Raw genomic sequence first — 21038 nt, forward strand, 5'->3', positions numbered from 1 at the left:
CCGCATAATTTATAGTCTTTTCTCGAAGCTAACGTAACCGGAAAAAGTCGAAGAAAAGTCAATAACAAATGTACAGCCGTCGTAAATACATGTAATCGCTAAAGACATCGATTAGTTTAAAGTGTACAAACATTCAAAAGTTGACAAATCCTACTGGGCACTGGTCGTCCGTGGTGAAGCGTAGGTTGTTCACGTGACATCACAACTGAAAATAGCATCGATGTGGAAATGGACTAGATTCATTTTAAAGCTTTAGCGAAGAAATGTCTGTAGCCCCTGGCACAAAGGTTAGTCGATTCTTACAAGCTAAGATTTACTTGTACTTTTGAAGTTTCACTTTGTTTTCTTTTTTGTTTAGGTTCGGGTGTTGTATGATTTTGAAGGTGATGCACCCTCTGGAGAACTTGTTGTCTACACTGACGAAATCCTGATCCTGACGCGGACGGTACGCGAGTGTTATAGTCTTGTACTTCTTTAGTTTCTTGTAGTTTTGTTTTTATTTCTTTCTTTTTCCTTTTCCTTTCCTCAAAATTATTTCGCGTTCATTTCGTTGCAGGATGTTGGAGAAGGTTGGTGGGAAGGTATCAGCCCTGATGGAACACGGGGATTGTTCCCTGAAGCCTATGTTGAGGTGAGCTTGAAGTTAGTTAGTATTCTGTTATAGTTTTCATAACGACGCGATCGACAATTAGTTAAATGATTTGTTAACTTCCTCGCATACGAATTCCTTTTTAACAATTGCTCTTTCGTAATTTTAAGTATTAGCTGACTGTAACAAGTGACTGACCTTAATGCTGACATAATTGCACCTCGGTAAATACAATAACAATACTTTTACGTAAGAACTCGAGTCTTAATCTGTGAAAAATAATATTGCAATTCATGGAGACCATATTATTTTAAGATTATGAGACGAAATCTCACACTGTTTCGAAATTAGGGGGCATTTGTACTGCAAACGTGTTCAGATTTCGTCCAGCAAGCAGTCTGCATGCATGGCCTAGATGCAATAACTGCGATTTGAACAATGGTGTGAATAGTTGTCTAATTGGCACTCATTGCTCTAAGCAAACAAGGCAGAGCTGTATGATGAGTTTCAAAAAATTCAAGTATAGACTAAAAAATTTCTTCACAACTGAAAATGTATTACAGTAAAAAATATATAGTGGAGTAAAAAACTGCGTGCCGTGCAGTGATGTGCTCTCGTAAACGGTTTGACAACACAAGAAGTTAAGTTATCCGTCGCTGAATTTTCCGTTACTAATTTGTGTAGTATTGATTATAGCCAACTAATATTGTTTAATTTGCATTTTGCTAAATTAACTTTAAACAGGTCATGGATACGGCTGAATTCAGTTTTGAAAATAATATTAGATGGAGTATACCTGGGAACTCAATTTCTATTTTTCTTTAAGAATTGAACCTGACAATGTGGCACATTAGATGTTCAACAACAGACACTGCAAGAGGTCCTCAGTAGGAAAAAGAAACTTTATATCAGGGGGCCTGTTTTATTTTGAAAAACTACCACCATTTGTAAATTAAAGTGCTTAAGACACATTTAATATCTTATTTCGGCATAATCTTGTGTTTTCCATTTCCCCTTCCACTTCAGTTTGTAGCCACACAAGACCATGCTCAAAACCTAGATGGGCAACGTTCAATAGGGAAGAGAGAAGAGTGAATTTTGTATCTCATAGATGTATTATTAGCCGTGATTTTATGCAGGAAAGGCCAGTTTTTCTCACTGTCTCAACAATTTTGCGATTAGATGAGGCAAACCAAAATAAATTCAACACGACAAATTCAATTCGCTATTAAGAAACAGAAAAGGAAACATTGCTTTTATTTACCCTCTGTACCTACTGTAATGAATTGTGTGCCTAATTAGCTTTTGAGCCTTGTATTATTTGTCTTTAACTTGAGAAGATGTTAACAACAACTGCCTGGTTTCAAGAGTTGTAGCTTCCAAAAGGCAAGAAGAGGTGCTTGCCTCCTCTACAGTTACATAGATTTTGGCCCAAAATTTTGAAAAAATAAATTTGGAAAATAATTCCCTGTTGAAAAGGTTATTGTATCTGAAGAAACTCCTTATGACAAAAGCTGGACCACCAGACCCCTCTAGCAGCTTGCACCTTAAATCAGTGATCGCAGATCTTGCCTTGTCTGTACCTTCATAGCTACATTTTGCAATGCTGGTTGTAGTTTTTGCACATCACAGGGCATTTCCGTATTAACCTGAGATCAGGCGATTTTTTTATTTTTATTTTTTGGCAGGGAAGAAAAACTGATCGCAGGTTATTTCCGTATAGAAGCAGTTTGCGTTTCTGTACTTATAATTGAAAGATTATAATGGAGTTTTTCAAAGTGGTCTTTATCATCAGCTAACTATCTACACACTCACTTAATTTTGTTGTGTTCGCATTAAACAAGTGTTAAGTAAAATGTTGTCATTCTTTATCAGATTGCTGATTATTCATCCCAACCTCGGCCTCAGTCAAACAATTTTCATCCCCTGCCATCTGCGCCACTGAATAATCAAGGCTCAGTTGATACAGCTGATGGCTGGGATGATGACTGGGATGATGATGAAACTGTCAGCAGTTACAATGGTGAGCAGGAGTCAGAGAACACATTGTCGTCCTTACCCAGAAGAAACACCAACTCTGGGATCAGCAGATCAGGGACTGTTCGCAAGAGCATGAACAGGTGGCATTTGAGTTTTGAATATAGATGATGACTTAACTCTCTCCTTACAAGAAAGAGAGAGTTAAGTTTCATCCACAGTCTGGGGATTTTGATGCTTCCTTTAGATTGCATTGCAGCGAGTGGACTGTTTCACAGATGCTAAACGTCTGGGACACTCCCTCTTTTGTGTTTCCCCCCCCTTCCCAAAAATCAATGACTCAACACCCAACTCCCCCCCCCTGCCAATAAGAAAAATCAACCCAGTTCCCAAATTATAACATGGAAATGGCTTAGGACATCAAATGAAGACTTACATGTACTGAGTAAAATAACATTAAAATTTGCTTCAACATTATTAATAATGACCTAATAATTTTTGTCAGTGATGAAATAAATTATGTGGAGGTTGAGATGGTTAACTCTTCGATGAATGCTGTTTCATCTCTTTAGAAAATTGAAAAACTCTGTTGAAGCATGTGGAATACGGTTGAGATTAATTTGTTACTCTCACAAGAATAAACATGTTGTTTTACTTATCCTCTTGATTAAGAATGTGGTCCTGTTTGCTCTTGAACATGTAGTTTGTTGATACTTACATGTACATGTAATGCCTGGTACATAAGAATCTCTGGAACTAAGTTGGTTGTCATTTAATCGTGTTCAACAGAGTACAAAGTAATATAGAGCCCCCCTTGAAAATTGTTGACGAGGACACACTGCCCCCTCCTCCTGGATTAAAATCGTAGATCAGACATTGCTTGAGGTCATAGTGTTTCTCACTAGTGTTTAAGAATTGATATCACTTCTCTAGGTTTTCAAATTTTGTCAAGTCTGGTGGAGAGGCATACATAATCGGCTCATCAAGCACAGATGTGAAAATTCCTCGCGAGGAAAGAGTTGCTATTCAGGTATGTTTATGTGTTTACCGTTGAGGTACTTTTAATGTCAGTTGCCTTGTTTACCCTGTAATAACCTAAAAAAAAACCATGAAGTTTATTTAATATTGATCTATCAAACTACAGTATAATCCTTATTTCTTAAAAGTGACCTTTTTAATGTTGGAACCGCCACTTGTGCATGCTAATCTCTCCATTAGCAGGTTTTTATGTGAGGCATCACTTTCAAAAGGGACGAATTTGAAGAACTAGAATAGTCTAGCATTTTCATCCAAATTGAAACTATTCTGTTTTGGAGAAACAACTTTCTTTAGTAGCTTCCTACTTCTTTGTTTGTCAAACTCTCATTGAATAATTTGAGCCAACACTGACCTTCCTTCCCCCATCAAACCTTAAAATTTTACCACCCCCCAAGGGGAGGTTCTGAGAACCATGATTTATTTTTAAAAAATTTTACAAAGTTTATCCAAATAAACTGAACAGACAGTTTTAATTTTTGCAGGAGGAAGGCAATAGAATTGTTTGGACTAGAGACCCAGAGCCATTAACTTGTGTAGTAAATGCACCTGAGAAAAAAAGTAAATTCAAAGGAATGAAGAGTTTTATAGCCTACAACATAACTCCAAGTGTAAGTATTTTTTTGAAGTTTTATATTGTCAATGCATCCATTATTTGTCACCATTTACATGGGGCATGTACAAAACTCAGAGCGTATCAACTCCTTTACTACACATCGAGAAAACATTGGGTATTATTTTCTGGTAAGCACAGATAACAAGTGCAGTACCCAAACACTCACCAGCGTGGCCTCCCTGATGGATCATTTGCTGTGATTATATGGTGATAATTAACACTCCAAATTCAGCTGTGAATTACTTTAACAGTTGCCAAACTTATGACAAGTACAGAATGCAGGTCACAGATCACAGGTCACAAGTGCAGGTTAGAGTAAAGGCCGGCCAGTCACCATGCTTAGGTCAAAAAAAAAACAAAACAAAACAAAACTTAAAGTGTCTCCTAACCCTAATCACAACCTGAAATAGAGTTTAAGCTTGAGGGAAAACTGGTTTTTTGAGTTATTTATTAACAGAGCAGTGACCAGCCTTGCACTTGTGACCTGTGATCTGTGTTTTGTACCTGCCACAAAACTTACCAACTCATCCATTGTAACTGCAAACCCAAAGTTTTGTGTTTCATTCCCTGCCAAAGCGCCGCCACAGTTCTTTAGCAGACTTGTGATTCAACCCAACAAATTGCACACAAAGAACTTAACACTATTTACTTTGTTTGTAACTATATTTTTGTTTCTTTTTGATCCAGAATACTGGAGTTGTTGTCAGCAGACGTTATAAACATTTTGACTGGTTACATGAACGCTTTGTTGAAAAGTTTACATCCATTTCAGTTCCTCCACTGCCAGACAAACAAATAACAGGTAATAAATCCTATCTCTGAATCTCAGTGTAACACCTTCCACACAAGCGATAAACATTTCATCAGGGATACGGTCAGCTGATGCATATGCGCATTAGATAGCATTTCTTACAGGTCACTGTATGTTGCACACTTTAGTTACCTTGGGTATTACATACATGTAGTAGTCTGCAAGTATGGTCTAAGTAGAGAGCTTACTCTCATGGTGGGTACCACAGGGACATAGGGACAGAAGACGGAATGCAGAGCACTTTTTACGCTGTAAGCAAAGCTGGCCTGTAAGTATTTTACTATTGTATTTAGGGCGTTGTTAATGTTACATCCATTCTGGTAACAATTAACATCCACTCACCGACTCATAATAATGAATTCAACAATCAAAGCTCAGTGAGTAATATTTATTTAATATTAACGGTAAAACCATGCGTCCCGGCTTATTATGTGTACTGCACCTAGAGCCATGTTACTCACCTAAAAATATTACTGTGCAACTTGAATCATAACATACATGTATCTGAAACACACTTTTCTGTTTGTAGGAAGATTTGGTGAAGAATTCGTTGAGAAAAGAAGAGAAAAATTGCAAATGTGGATTAGCAGAATTTGTATTCATCCTGTACTATCTCGAAGTATGGTGTTTCATCATTTTATCACGTGCGGGGAGAATGAAAAGGTTTGTAGGACGTAAAACTCTTTTTACTCTAGATGAGTAGTTTTTGAGAGTGCAAGAAGAGGAACAATGGGTGAAGCTAAACTAGCCAATTTCCCCTTACCCATATGGGGAAGCAACGTTTTGTATGTGACCGAATTTCCCAAGGTGAACTTGCAATGGGAAATTTCCGTGGATATGTCAAAAAGAACAAAAGAATTACCCATGACAGTTCCTGAGGTAAGCTCTATGGTTTGGAAAAAAACCAAAGCGGCTCAACTAATCACGAGAAAGTGAAAATATGTACCAAATCACGTGAAGCATGCCCTGGGTGCCAGAGAGTTTTCTAGCGCGGTTTCCGGTTTCTGTAAAGTCTTTATCAGGGCGGATAAAGGTTGAGCGGTGAAACGAGCGCGTCCGAGCAAAAAGGTGTGATGCAGTGGACTGGGACTCTGCTTAGAAATGTCGCTTGTTTTCGACTTCGGTCAGGGCTTGCGATGTGTTTTGTACATTAGACATGATTAGACATTGCCGCTGTCACTGAATTGTGGCAGCTTGATTTGTTTTCTTGCACTTCTTCCTCGTTCCTTTGTGCCGGTACGCTGTCTCCGAGAGGCAAATGTTGCTATTTTTTGCGGGAGGTTTAGTTGGAGTAGACAAACATCCCTTTCAAAGGGTTTCTTTTATTACTTCCATGACTCTACCACTGAATCATATTTTCGTTCTGCCACTCGCCAATGTCGATGTTATTCCAAAACAAAAACAACTAAGTACTGTCTAAAACATGAAGAAAAATCTCATCCACGTCATCCATGGCAAAGCTAAAAGACAGCAGATCGTGTTTCATAACTAGATGACGTGTATTTTATAAATGCGTGCAGCTCGTGCAAGGTGAAATTATGCTAATTTTAAGCACCATCATCCTTCTTTTTAATTTTGAAAAAAAACATCTCATACGTCTTTCTGTTTCTTCGAAACTTCAAAAGTTAGTTTCCCCTAAGTTTTTATTGTTTACCTTGTTTTGTTTTAGAGAGAAAAACGGAGAAAAAACCTTACAACTGACCTCAATAAATTTTGTTTACATGCGGTTGCCGGATTTGCAACGCATTGCGCGAATTGCCATGGCGCGTTGCACCCGAGAAGCAAAGTTTGAAGAAGTACAACGCCACTATATCAATATATATCAATCTAATTTTTTGTTATGTTATATAAAATTTATCCCCCTTTAACATATGTAAAAATTGAGGTTAAGAAGTGTTAAGCTTTTGCAAACGAAACGGCGAAAGACAATTAGGTGATATTTAGTGGAAGGAGGAGGTATTCAACACTTTCAAATTAAACTCAAATTTCGGCATTATACGACCAACAAGTTTGACTTATAGACGTACAGACACAAACATATAAAACTGTTTATTGATATTGTTATGAAACAAATTTATCTATTTAACACTGTAGCCTGAAATTACAGAAAGAAAATAGAATTTCCGGTTTGCAAAAAGGAAAATTTCGCCGGCCTTCAAGCGCACCGGAAGCGCGGAAAGAGCGCTCGTGCCAGTCCTACTCCGCATCACACATTAAATGAAGAGCGGAGCGCTCGTTTCACCGCCCAACCGTTATCCGCCCAGGGGCCCGTTTCTCGAAGCTCCCGGTAATTACCGGGCCCGTTAAGCTGTTTTGTTTTCCATTTTAGAAGGGAGTTTTATAAGTTTTGAAAATGATACAGTAGAGTTATTAGCTAACGAAACAAAATGGACTTCATTAGAGGTCAGAACACACCCTACTTTTCTTGAGACTTTGATTTAAAAATATGATTCCGGGCCCGTTAAGTTACCGGGACTTTCGAGAAACGGGCCCCTGGTCTTTATAGTGACCCGCGCCGCTCGTAGCTTCGGCCTACGGCCGAAGATGTGTCGGCCTTCGGCCAACGCTGAAAATTACCCCCGCACGCGAGAAAATCCTCTGGTACCCAGGGTACGTGAAGCAGAGTAAACAAATAAAATTATAAAACCAATATTCTTAGTATTGACATTTTCAAATTATTTTGTCTTACTAGGAATGGAAGCAGGGAAAAAGAAAAGCAGAGTGTGATAAGTTGGTTGGAGCATCTTTCTTCATGACAGTAGACTGTCCACCACAATCGTTACAGCTTACAGTAGTGTGAGTAGCTCTGTACTCGTTCGTAATGTCAGTACTCGTGTCTTATACCATACAAATGTAGACAATGCCTGTCCAATTAATTTTGATCACCCAACCGACCGACCCACTTTTTGTCCTTTTTTTTTGTGTTAAGCACAGCATTGATGTAAAACAGCAATGTCCTCGTGACATATTCTATTTATTACCAGACTCGAATTTTGCAAGGAAATGAGTTCACCAATGGAAGCAAAATTTCTGGATGACAACAAACCGAAAACTCTGGGTGGGGGGTGGGGGGTACTCCCATATCAAAGGGGCGGGGATGCTCGTCGGAAATTTTGAATTAAACGGCTTAAAGGAGAGCAAAGTGGCCGTGGCCGAACCTTTTTTTGACCACTAAAAGCGATCATTTTAAACTTTGATTACATGAATCGAGTAAATAAAACGAATTGGAAATATATAATTTTTTAATATTTCTTCGAGTGCAACCCTAAAAGAGACCTTTACGGCTAAATATAATAGTGTTTTGCCCAGAACACCCTAAGCGAGACCAAAATTTGAAATTTACACCCCTAAGCAAGACGACGAAGGTCTCCGCCCCTTTCATATGGGAGTACCCCCCCCCCCCCCCCTCGGGCCGAAAACGTCATTGAAAAGTGAATTCGCAAAGTTTCAAACTTCATCGATCTTATTCAATTTGATTTAATTTGTCAAATGTTGGCAAACTTTTCTGGGTTGAATCCGAAAGGACCGTATCTAAGTTTAGAAAAAGAAAAAAGAAAATTTTTGTCCTTTGTTCACCTACTCCATAAAGCGAGCGCGTGAAATTAGGAAGTTTCATGTCGCAGTCGCAGTCGTTGAACGGCGGCTAAGAAGTGTACAAGAAAGCGTGATTCGCACGTGCAAAGTTGTTGTTTTCCTAATCTAAACCTTTTGTTTTTTTGCCGTTCTCGTTGCCGTCGCCGTCGTTGTTGCTTAAGCTCCCTGTTGTTGTCGTCCAGAAATTTTGCTACCATGGTAACGTGACGTCACATTTCTCCTCTCAAAGAGTGACTTAGCCGGACATATGTCCTTTCGAAAGTTAAAAAATGATCAAGCAGTTTTGTTTCTTCTGCGAACCCTGGCCCCTAACATAGGAAGGGGTAAATAATTTTTCTCAGCCCTGTGGGCCTATCATAGCTTCACGGCGACGAAAATCATGCCAGATAGGGTTTCTGTTCACACACAAGAACGGTGATTTCGGCGAGATTTCTGTGAGGGAGCGAGGCTGCGCCGCGCCGATCTCGAAAGTTACATATCGGATAGGTTTTTGTGCCATACTTTGGTGCAGTGTAAACTCCTATTTGGACCGTCGCCGAAGTAAATAAGTAGGAGCAAGGACTGGAACCCACTGAGACGGAAGTAAATATTCAGGAGAGAGGACTGGAATTAAGTGCACCAAACCCTCTCGGTCAACCGCGCCCACACGATATTCGATGTGTGTGAACGACTTGTTCCGCCCCGGGCCGTTGCTGTTCATACTATACCGCATAGAGACACGAAAAGCTATCCCGCATAGTGTGAAAACAGCCTAAAAATAAGATGCCCCCCCCCCCCCAGATCCGCCACAAACTACTGCTTGTTTTCTTAAAATAATGTGCAATACTATGACCAAAGTAATAAGCGTTTATATGATTTCATCTGTTAAGACGCGTTTTATGAAGGAACAATTGAACGACTAACTGGCTCTGAAGTAAATGCGGTATCTATCTTTGTTTGGTTCTATGACAGTGTTTCATGTATTTGATGTTGAGATCTTTTCCCTTGCAGTGAAAATAGAATAGAACAGTTTGGTCGTTTTATAAAGACTATGGATGAGAGTGTCAGAGCCATTCAAGATCGAGGCCAAATACACAGTGAAAAGTGCCAGGGATGTAAGTCTTGAAAACTTTATTTAAGATACCGCCAAATGAGGGTTCATAGAGACTTAGATTCGAGGACGAGATTTGATTTAAAGTTTTTTCGCGTGCGGTCAAAAAATAGACACCCCGAAATGCTTCATTATAGTTTTCTTCACGAGAAACGTTCGCACTGTTATTTTTACTGGAGGAGGTTAAGCTCTGATCTCCTGAACGCAAAAAGATACATTTTGTAAAAATTATAACCGGGGTTCGTACAGAGTCTTAAATTCTTGAAAAGGTCTTGAAATTTGCCCAGCATTTTTCCAGACCTGGAAAAAGTCTGTAAAATAGAGGTCAAGTCAAAATGGTAAAGCGTCTTGAGATTTTTACCAAGCTGCGAGCAAGCTGTCCTATTTGAGCGAGCGAAGCGAGCTAAATGGTCGTCAGATTTTGTTAATCACTCGTATTGTTACAGACCGGATTGGACTCCACTCAGTCCTGTTACCATTACTTATTATTATTGTTAGTAATAACCAAAGGTTACGGAGTGTAGGCGATAACATGGAAGGTCAAAACGCTTTCGCTATGTGCTTTGCGTAAGTTTCACGTGACAGATGGTCAAAACACGCGTGGTCAGAGTACGAGGGGTAGAATGTCGAAACGCGCGTGATCAAATTGCGTTTTGTGTATTCCATTCATTCTTAGTGGGAGTCCAAACGAAAGTCGGCTACATACATGCGACGCATGCGCAATAAAAACCTGGAGATTAGGATTGGGGGCTCCATTTGTCGCCCGTAGTTGTTGTTGTTGTTGTTGTTGTTATTATTATTATTATTATTATTATCAATAATAAGGTTAATTTAGCAGTTGAAAGAAACTTTTGAATTTTAGAGGTTGACAGTTTTTTTTTATTGAAATGAAATGTTTTTTAATTCGAAAAAATTTTTCTGAGTTTTAATTAACTTTTTTTTTAAGCTAAATTAAGTGCTTTTTAAATCGACAGAAATTGTAAATAGTGTTTTTCAATGAATAGTTTTTTTTTAAGCGAATTAATTGTAAATAGGATTTTAATAGTTTTTTAATAAAATTGTCTATTATTATTATTATTATTATTATTATTATTATTATTATTATTATTATTATTAATGAATTAACTTAGTATATCATGCCATGGGGAATAGTTATATACGGTATGTGTATATGCTTGTTTTGGTTTGCTGGGTTGATCCCAAGGCTTCTTTTTCTTGACAGCTTACCGGGCGGAGTACAAGAAAGTTGGTAGTACTTTTGCATCGCTAAGCGCGGCCTTCGCTATTGACGAAGATTCAGAAAGTAAGGCATTTCCTTCTCATAAATATCTACATATGAATTCAGCTTTATTAACGTGTAGACGGGATTTTATTGAGGCGTTTTGTCCTTTCCAAGTCAAAAGCTTTTAAAATGTAAATAATGTCGTGGACGTTTCATTTATGGTGATGTAGGATTAAAGATTAGGACGTCCATAAACAAGAACTTTATAGGCTGACGTCATTGTTTACAGTTTTGTTCATTAGCTTACGAGATGATCCACAGAAGACGTTAGAAGACGTCGCCGTATAATATATATCATATTTTTTGGTGTTATAAAGTTTATTTAGCCGGTTTGCAAATAAATCAAATTTTGATTCACTGTGTAGAAGCGCTGAAGTATGCCTGAACTGGTTTCAGGCTCTTTCTACAGTAGTTTGGGCCTTTTGTAGATAGAGGATATTACACGGTGGCGCGAAGATATGAATTTTATTTTCGAGTGGTAAAACAATATTTTACGAACGAGCGCAACGAGTGAGTAAAATATTGTTTTTGCCACGAGAAAATAAAATTCATATCTTCAAGCCGCCGTGTAATATTCTTTTCATTATATAGACAAAAAGACATCGATAAAATAATAGATTTTTATTCGCCAAAAAGTAATTGTGACGGTTCAAATTTACAGTACAGCAATATAAGACAAGGTTTACAATAATCTTGAGAAATAACACTTAGCCGAATAGGGCTCTACAATGACAAAATATAAGCAAAGCTTTGAAGAATGTGTAAATAAAATTCAAAGGACGCAAGACGCCCACAAATTTTGGAGGGAAATTACCGAAATTACGTCATCGATAAACTCACGTGTGAGATTATGGAAAATAAAACACTCGGGTCCCGGATGTAGTTCTTATGAATTTTACGAGTGGTATATTTTCCAGTAAAACACTTGTGTAATAATTCATTTGAAGTACAAGTCGTGATTATGTTTTACAGTGAGGAGTGTTCAGTGAGATGTATTTTCTCTGCAGGCTCAAAGCGATTAACAGAAGCTGTAGAACACACAGGAAGAACGTATGATGAAATAGGAGAGATGATAGCTGAACAGGTTGGTAAAGACGAATTTTTGAAATGCTTTCCAAGTTGAAAGAACCTTAGTGCAGCAGGCTTTCAATTAATATTGTTTACTTTTTAGATGTGGGCATCTGTGCAATCAGGTCTACGCTTAGTCAGACAAACAAGAAAAATTGCTGGACGTACAGTCGTACATTATGTTGGCTTTTAATTTCTTCAGTTACTATGGAAATCTTCAGCCACAAATTTTGTCTGTCCATTCGTCATGTCCGACCATAGTTAGGGTCTCGTTGGACATGTTCACAATTTTATTACCGTTACTTGTTGCTCTGGTTGTCGATGATATGCGCTTTAAGAGCAATGTATGAAATGTAAAGTGAATCCCTTGTGGCTGGGAAATGGTAATCCCAATAGGCGTTTACATTTTGTTTACATTTTTGTCTCATTAACATATGCTCATCATTATTTGATGAAGCTAATAAAATAAAATCTCTGAATATTGAAAGATAATAAAAATTTCAGTTATCTCTGAAAATTTGAACCCAATATACCGAATGGTTTCAGAGAAATTCTCTTTTAAAAACTCGAAATTTTACCAAGAATGTATGGTTCATTAACTTTCTTGCAACTCAGCAATTTCGCAGTTTTCGATGGCTGATATTTCGTTCAATAATAATTGCAAAGAGCTGAAAATTGCAAAAATTGCTAAAGTTAATCAGTTCTTTCCAGTTTTGAATTTAGTTCACATATACGGCCACGGCTTCTACGAGTTAGGTCGTATGCTAATGAGGAATAATGTAAACAATGACGTCAGCAAAGATTCGCCTGTAGTCCAGTTTCAATTTAGAAAATTACCGCTGAATACAAACATCAACGACACAGTCATACAGGGTTAGCCTCGACATAAAGTAAAATATTCAGAAATTCCAGCAAGTCAGTGAAGTGTTTGAAATTTGAAAATACACAACTGACAGAGTAATTAACAGGTCTTCTTCTCGTTGGAATTTATGAATATACTGTATATTTACTTCAGATGGAGGCTAAGCCTGTAACAAATGCGTCTTCAATTCTTTTATTCAGCGGTCAAAGCGAACTGGAGTCTTCACGAATTTTTAAAACTAAAAGGAACTTTGCGCTGTGATACCCAATAGGGAGCTTTAGCATCGACGACGGCAACGGCAGCGAAAACGTCAGTTTTGAAATGAATTCCCGTTTTTTCAATCATTGTCTTGGTTATTCCAATTTGCTGAAAATGTCAAGTGTAGGCGAATTTCCCTGGAGTTGATTTCTTGAGGACCGCGCTCAAGTTTAGAGAGAGAAAAAGAGATTCGTCGTCGCTTGTTTAAGTTCCTCATAATACTTGCTATTAGGCATTTTCACGTCGTAGTCGTGCAAGGACGGTAAAGAAATGTACAAAAAAGCGTGATGCACGTGCAAAGTTGTTGTTTTGCGTAATAAACCTATTGCTTTTTTGACGTCCTCGTTGCCGTCGCCGTCGTCGTTGCTAAAGCCCCCTAATCAGTATTCTGATCAGTATAATGTGTTTTCTAACAATTTGTTTTCTTTTATAGCCCAGAAATGATTATTTACCGTTGATAGAAGGACTCAAAGAATATTCAGGAATGCTCAGTGCATACCCCGATGTGTTACAAGTTCATAAGGTAAGAGTTGTTTTGCCTCCGAAAAGGAGAAAGGGGAAACCTATAATGAACTTTTCTTAAACCAGCGCCATGAAAGGTATATTGTGAAAGTTGTGTATATCAACAAAATTGTGGGACAAGTTACAAGAAAAAATACCCCATTTTACAATTTTTTACTGTTTTACATAGATTTTAAGAGGAAGCGAGATTGGTGTTGACTTTCTTGTTACACAAACCTTAGTCCTTTTTATTTATCAACTTTGCATCAGAAAGAAAGTGCATGTAAAAACAGAAAGATCTGGTTCTGTATCAAAACAAGTCGACTCATCTTTTCTTCCGTCCAAAGGCTAGGTCACCAAGCGCATAACCGTTGAATAGGCTATTGCGCAGAGTAACGAGGCCTTAAAGGGTAGTACAGGACGCCTGTTCCCAGTGTTCGCTCGCTTAACACTGACCTTAATTCTGAGCAATTACTATCGAGAGCTCTATTTTAGGCGTGTGTTCGTTTCTCCCTTGGGAGCGGCTTTCTGTGTATAAATAAACACGTGTGCAAGGAAATTTGTCCAGTTTGGCTGCAAGGGCGGGAGGATTGGATTCATGCACCGTCCAAGCCCCTTAAGGGTGTGGGAAGTTTGCTTTGTGGTTCGTTTTTTTTGCCCCTCCCTCCCCCCAATTTTCTCTCTTATCTTGGTCTAGTCCTATTGCTTTCTCGCCTGTGGACTAGCATGTCCCGTAACTCATCTGTCGAGTCTCCAGGCCTTTTGTTAAGCAAGCGTCCACTGGGAATAGATTACGAAAATCATTTTGTTGTCTAAGAATTAAACGGTATATAGTGAAAACCTTTATTAAGCGGACTCTGTATTTAGCGGACACGAGCGTCAGTAAGTTTCATCCTTTTTATCCCATCGAACCGGCATTTAGCAGGCTCCCTCGCAGCCGTTTTAGTCTCGTCACACAACGCTCCTCCCCAACAAACGGCTGCTCACATTCGAAACGCATTCCTCTCTAACTGTTTTATCGCGCACATAATGAGGAGGAGCGTTGCGTGACAAGACGAAAACAGCTGCGAAGGAGACTATATATTGAGCGGACCCGGACACCTCTCTTAAGCTGACACTAATGGGGATACCGTTGTTGTCCTTCATTGCTCTTGCGTGTCTTTCTTTCGTCTAATAGGGCACGATAAGTAAAGTTAAAGAATGTCAGAGACTTAAAGACGAGGAAAAAATGGAGGTATTTGATGAGTGACATGTAGCTGACAGGGAATTTTTCCCTGTCCTTTTTTTTTTCGCCGTACTCAAATTACATTTAGCAGTCACGTCGTTGGGTTGTTTTCTTCAGTATAATGGAGTATTTACTTGCATTAGTGCACACACTCTTGACTTCAATCAAATTCAATTGGCCTGTTTGAGAGCTTGCGCGCTTAATGCTTTTGCACTCACTTAAGGTGACTCTTCCCAGAGTAAATGTCACGTGGTTATAATGCCACACGCCTTTGAGGTCTGCTGTTGCCGGTATTTTTTCGTGAAAATCTCTCGGCTACACATAGTACGCATTAGTGCCTTGCGCTGAACAGAGTTTCACCAAAATCGCAAGGACCCAATTCGAGAAATTCAGCGGTTTCCAAATTTAGGTCATAATTTATGCGAAAATGATAAGCAAACTTTACACGATGATATCTAATACACCATGAGATTCATCCCTTTATTTTGGGCATCGTTATAACAGATGGGTCCTTGCAAGTCAGCAAAAAGCTTTAGGGCCTTGTAAATAGGCGCGATTTAGAGCAAAGCAAACATATAGAAATTATAGTTTGACCTATTTGTAGACGTTTTTCAGCGTTTAAGAGTCCTTCTCACGAAAAAAGCATTTTCTTAAAAATTCGTAGTTTTTTTTCCTTCAAATTTTTTCAGGGCCACAATGGATTAACTAACTAACTACCCGGATTCTGAATTTCATGGTCATTGAAAAACTGTGACATTATCTTCTATAAGCCCAAACTTGAGTAAACATTGAAGATTTTTAGCGTTTTGGCTGAGTTTGTGCTTTGGGAGTTGTCTATTGTTTCTAGTCTGTCATTATACAGCATTCTTGTTCAGCACGCGTGCAATGACCGCGCTTGGCTTACTTCCGAATGCTCACCGAGATATGATAATTTTGGTACGGTGAGACAGGCGATCGCGTGATACATATATTGATGTTTAACTCACGATTTTTAATCAATTCTCGTGTTTCTTGTGCCTTTGCATAAAAAATCAAGAAATGTTACACAATCTCTTCTCCGTGAACTTCCTCTCTCGCCCGAATAGCATTCAACACCCCGGCCATTTTCTTTTTAGAGTTTTTAATTCTCGGCATGACCTATACACTCAGCTGGCTGGAGACGTTACGTGACGGGAATCCCTTCTATTTTCTCGTACTTTTCTTGTGTTGTAAGTTATTTGCTGACTTGCAAGGACCCATCTGTTATAAAGATCCCAAAAATAAAGGGATAAATTTCATAGTTTATTAGATATAATTGTGTAAAGGTTGCTTATCAGTTTGGCATAAATTATGACCTAAATTTGGAAACCGCTGAATTTCCTCGAATTGGGTCTTTGCGATTTTGGTGAAACTTTGTTCAACGCAAGGCACTAATGCGCACTATATGTAGCCGAGAGATTTTCACGAAAAAATACCGGCAACAGCAGATTTTCGACTCAGACCTCAAAGGGGCGTGGTATTATAACCACGTGACATTTACTCCGATCGCTAAAAATTTTGTGTTATATTGTAGATTGGTCTATATGTTATCCATTCTATGTGTTAGACTTAAGATAAGAGTAAAGGTGTGGATACCAGAGAGCTTCAAAGTAGGATGGTACCCCCTAAAGAAACTGGGTCGAGTCACCTTAAAAACCGTGGAAGTAAGAAGTAACTGTAATATTTCACAATGGCTTGCGTTCACCATTTGTAAGGAAAAAGTAAAAATGAAACAGTTTCATTAAACTGCTTAATTCCACTCTAGGCGGAGTGATCTTTTGCTTGTGATTTTCCAACCCAAAATCGAGAATCTTGGCAAAATGGGCGTAGTGCTGGAGAGGTCGGATAGGAGGGGTTTGTCAGTCAGTTTTAACGGGAATCCAGGTCACTTCTGTTGAGATGAAGAAAGAGCCGTACGACAGAGTTTTCAGTTTTAACAATGGTTAACATTAGATTGAACTTTAAGGGTACTGGGCGCCTGGATTTGTATGATTGTTTTTTTTTTTTTTATGAAATGTTACTCATTTTAAATTGATTTAATTGTTTTACAGTACGCAACATTTGAAGAAATAAGTGCTCGCGCAGACACAATAACAAACGTTTCATTTGGTAAGTTTACGTGAGCGTTTCAAAATAAGCGGCTAAAGGTGGATTTCCACTGACGCATATTAACTTATATCTTACTATGACTGGGGTAAAGAAAATCGTTCGTTATACCGACTGTACCGAGGACTTCGTTATATAGAGGTTCGTTATATCGAGGTTCCACTGTAGCAAAAGAAACGCAAACTCGAGAAACATCTTGTGTGTTGTACTATACCCTGAGCCCATGCAGAGGTTTCTTTTTTTCTCTCCCCTTCCCCCCCCCCCCCCCCCCCCCCGACGGACTTGAGACGCGAAGAGGACATAAAGAGCTCTTGTTCTTTTTGGGAAATAGCGGGTAAATGGCCAGGGGAATTGCACACAGTGGATTGCTCTGGAACGATGATACCAAGAAAAATCCGTCATAAGTTCCATCGGTATGTTTTTTTTTCTGTTACGGTGTAATGTAAATTTTTTTCTGCCTGCGTCTTATTTGCGATTTTTCTTATTACAATCCTGTTTTGACAGCGGAAATGAGTCATTTTCATGATCAAAAAGTTGCAGACTTCAAAAGCATGATGCAGCATTTTATTCAAGAGCAAATAGATTATCATCAAAGGGTAAGTTTGACAAAATTTGCGTAGTATCGCATTTTTACTAGTAGACATGTGCCAGCACTTTCAGGCAATTTAGAGACGTATATCGTAAGCCCGGGTTACACGGGTGGATGGTTAGGCCGTTTGATATTCCCAACAATGGTCAAACGCGCATGGAATTGCTTCCAAAAGTTGGTCTCAATAATCTCGCAATGTGGCGTGCCTTAACATTTTTTGGAAAAAATGTATTAAAGCAATAGAGCAACCGTCTGTCAGGGTTGTACAAACTGCCTTAGGCTCTTACTCGACGATCAACCCCGTCAAAAGAATACAAGTTGATATACTTCAGACTGTTGATCAGTTATAGGAAGAGAAAGTATTATTATTATTGTTGTTATTGTTATTTTTATTGTTATTATGATTATGATTATTATTGTTATCTCTTCTGTCACAGTCTTTACTGATGTTCTTTTTGTGCATCAGCCGGGCGTAAACCATGCACCTGGAGCATCAGTCACTCAAGTCAATCATTCTGTTCATACACTAAGTACCTTCCTAAGGATTCAGTAGTAGTTGTGTTTGAGATTTTGTAACCATATCCAGGTGTAGCCAGCTCTGATGTTAAAGGCACAAGGGCTAGGCAATTATTATTATTATTATTATTAAATTATTGTTATTATTACTATTATCATTTATATTATTATTATTATCATTATTAGCCAGTAGCTAACAAAGTGATAAGTCTTACCAGGATTGTGCCCTTTGGTTTTACGAATGTTCCTGTCACTTTCTTACCCCTTTGTGTTTGTTTCTCCTTTCCTCAGGTAATACAAAAGTTAGAAGATTCATTGAGGATGTATGATAATATCCAGTAAATACGCTTTGTCGCAAGCTGCATTTTCCACAAATCTTAATGCGAACAAATACGTAAAAATTATCTCCCCAAGTTTTAAACAGAGAATTGCCCTGAGCAACTTGTTTGTCTCAAAATAACTTACTTTAGTGGACTTGACCTGGAAAGTCTCCAGTAGTAAGTTGACTAAGTTCAGAAGAGTTTTAGGTAGAATAGAAAAAAATTTATCTAGTTTGTAGAAGACATCAAGGAGATCTAATTTTGTGAAAAAGAAAGTAAACAATAGAGAGATTAAGCATCGCGTTTACGGCAAACGTGAGATTCAAGTTGAGAAATTTTCAAAATGAGAAATGAGCAGATAAAAACATAAAAACAATTCTTACGGATAGAATTGGTGTGAATCTACTGATTTTCGAGTAGTTATATTGAACAGTAAACGACAAGTAAAGGGGAAACTTGGTCAAGTGGTACAAATTCACGTTTGCCGTTTGCCGTAAACGCGATGGTTAATTTCTCTATTAATGACAAATCCGACAACTACTGAACCCTTTGAAATGCCATATAGTTTTCTTGAACAAGGAAACTGTAGTAACTCTATTTTGTAAATGATAAAATTTAACGAAATTTACCACTGAGAAACTTTGAGGTAGACGATTTTGCGAAAAAGATTGTTCTGAGGTAGTAAGTTTTCTCTTTTTGTTCTGGGACACTTAAAAGTCTGAGATTCTAAGTGACTTAAATAGGACAAATTGAGCTGCTACTACGTGTAATTTCTTATCCCACATAAGCGTGAGGTTATCTGATTAATGTAACATATTAAATGTACGTGTTTACTTTATGAATCTAGAGCTACTCGACCAATTCCTCTGCAGTGCAGTCCCAGTTTACGGCCGAGAATACGAATATAATCTCTTACGCAGTGTTAGGAATTGGTGAAGTCGTGACAAACGAAGATGATACTTCATATTTGCAAAGGTCAATTAACAACAGAAGAAATAGTCATAATTTACTTTCTCAACCAAACAGTCCGCTTGTACTTTTTCTTTCCTGTCATGTTGGTTGCTGAGCGACAGGGCTATGCAGGATTGAAATGAATTGTCAATCAGCTAACCTGGTCCCCAGGACCTTCTCGTGCAAAACGGCGGCGCAGGCGCAGATTTACTGCTGGACAATGCAAGAGAAGGTCCCGGATGTTTGCTATTGCAGCTTGCAAGCATGCAATATAGTAGGACATGAAAGGAGAGCGAGTGCGATGAATCGTATCCCTTAATAGTCCAGAGAATATTAACCCTTTAATCGGGATTTTGAAAACAGAAATACTGCATATATCATATCAGCTAGAGTATGAACTCTGATGGTGCAGTGGAATGAGTGCCTGTTAATTTTTTTCAGAAAACGATCACTCGAACGCAGCTTAAAACGTTCATTCATAGTTCCTTTCATGACTTGAATGTAAATACTACACCATTTAGTTAGGTTAGATATATTTTAATGACTGTAATTAAGGGTATTCTTTAGTTATAACATCAGACATTGCTAGGTCAATGGAAACAGCGATAATATTGCTCGAAAGGCTTCTCGGCATTAAAGAATTGCGATGTATGGGCTTTTAATTTTCCAGTTATGTAGTTATGGTCTTTACAGGTTCGTCAAATGTTCACAAACGTCACTAGAACTGGCAATAAAAAGTAAGGGCATACTATGAAAGAATAGTTTTTTTGTGTCGTTTTTTAAATCGAGTTGTCACAACGATATAGCACACCACCTTGTCGGAGTAACTTACGGTGCAGCGCTCTAACCAATCGAACTAACAAGCTGCTGGGAGCTGGTCATTAAACTGGTACGATGAAATGATGAAAATGTAGTTCCAGAAAATTTCCATACCCCCACCCCCCCCCCCGCCCCCTCGGAGGGCAACGGAAATTCCGAGGGGAGGGAGGGTCCAAAATGAGGCAATTTCCAAGGGGGTGGGGGGGGTTGCTTACAGAGGTTTTTTCCACTTGTCTGAGTAAGATTGGTGAGTTATTAATAAATAACAGCTTCTCTGTTGAGAAGGCTATCAGTCATTTTACTGTTACCGGTGTTTCAAATCAAGTATTATTGTTTGCGTTGATCATCTTTTATATACGGTCGGCTAAATACTTTTTTCACGGCTTATGCGATAGTTTCCTTTAATACAATTGTCATCGGCTCGTGAATAAACTTTCGGTTATGTAGCTGTTGCGTTATTGCACATTTGATTCACCGTAATCTGGTCGTGTTCTAAGCCTCCTTGCATCATTTTCTATCTGAAATGAAGAAATGAAAGTTCACGTGGTGTTTAGTTTAAATGTAACCGGTTCTTTTACAGAAGAAATTATTCGTGTAGTCAGTGGTGTTAGGTATCACCTCTATGGTTAATTATTAGCTAAAAACGTCCTTGAGATTATTAGACCCCATATTAGCATGAATGAAAAGATTTTTTCTCGTTTTATTGCCCTCCGTGGTGGGGGTATGGCTATTTTCTGGAACTACACTGAATGAAGAGAAAATGGAAGCTGTAGAGTATTAACAGCCACAAAGGCAAATAAAACCGAACGCT

At 38.4% G+C, this 21038-nt stretch overlaps 1 protein-coding gene across 3 annotated transcripts; it reads left to right on the forward strand.

Moving 5' to 3' along the window:
- The first annotated feature begins 70 nt into the window (after positions 1-70).
- On the forward strand, positions 71-20167 carry LOC140928741 (sorting nexin-33-like). 3 transcript variants are annotated; one of them, XM_073378524.1, is made up of 17 exons: positions 71-287; positions 359-445; positions 557-631; positions 2465-2709; positions 3500-3596; positions 4087-4212; positions 4905-5019; positions 5558-5691; positions 7721-7824; positions 9613-9716; positions 10935-11015; positions 12002-12078; positions 13616-13705; positions 14861-14917; positions 16978-17035; positions 17537-17628; positions 19384-20167. In XM_073378524.1, exons 1-17 carry the CDS (start codon positions 264-266, stop codon positions 19399-19401), a joined length of 1584 nt encoding a protein of 527 aa, XP_073234625.1. In that variant the 5' UTR covers positions 71-263; the 3' UTR covers positions 19402-20167. The 3 variants fall into 3 exon arrangements, with proteins under 3 accessions (XP_073234625.1, XP_073234626.1, XP_073234624.1); XM_073378523.1 differs by having other exon boundaries at positions 73-287; positions 18429-20167; XM_073378525.1 differs by lacking the exon at positions 14861-14917 and having other exon boundaries at positions 18429-20167.
- Positions 20168-21038: the final 871 nt, after the last annotated feature.

The sequence above is a fragment of the Porites lutea genome, chromosome 2 (assembly GCF_958299795.1).
Source record: "Porites lutea chromosome 2, jaPorLute2.1, whole genome shotgun sequence".
Taxonomy (NCBI): Eukaryota; Metazoa; Cnidaria; class Anthozoa; order Scleractinia; family Poritidae; genus Porites; species Porites lutea.

Bases quoted from the DNA above. Each gene is read 5' to 3' on its own strand.
- LOC140928741 (XM_073378523.1), top strand. From the start codon at position 264: ATGTCTGTAGCCCCTGGCACAAAG. The intron at 288-358 runs GTTAGTCGATTC...TTTTTTGTTTAG, and splicing joins CTGTAGCCCCTGGCACAAAG to GTTCGGGTGTTGTATGATTT. The intron at 632-2,464 runs GTGAGCTTGAAG...ATTCTTTATCAG, and splicing joins TCCCTGAAGCCTATGTTGAG to ATTGCTGATTATTCATCCCA.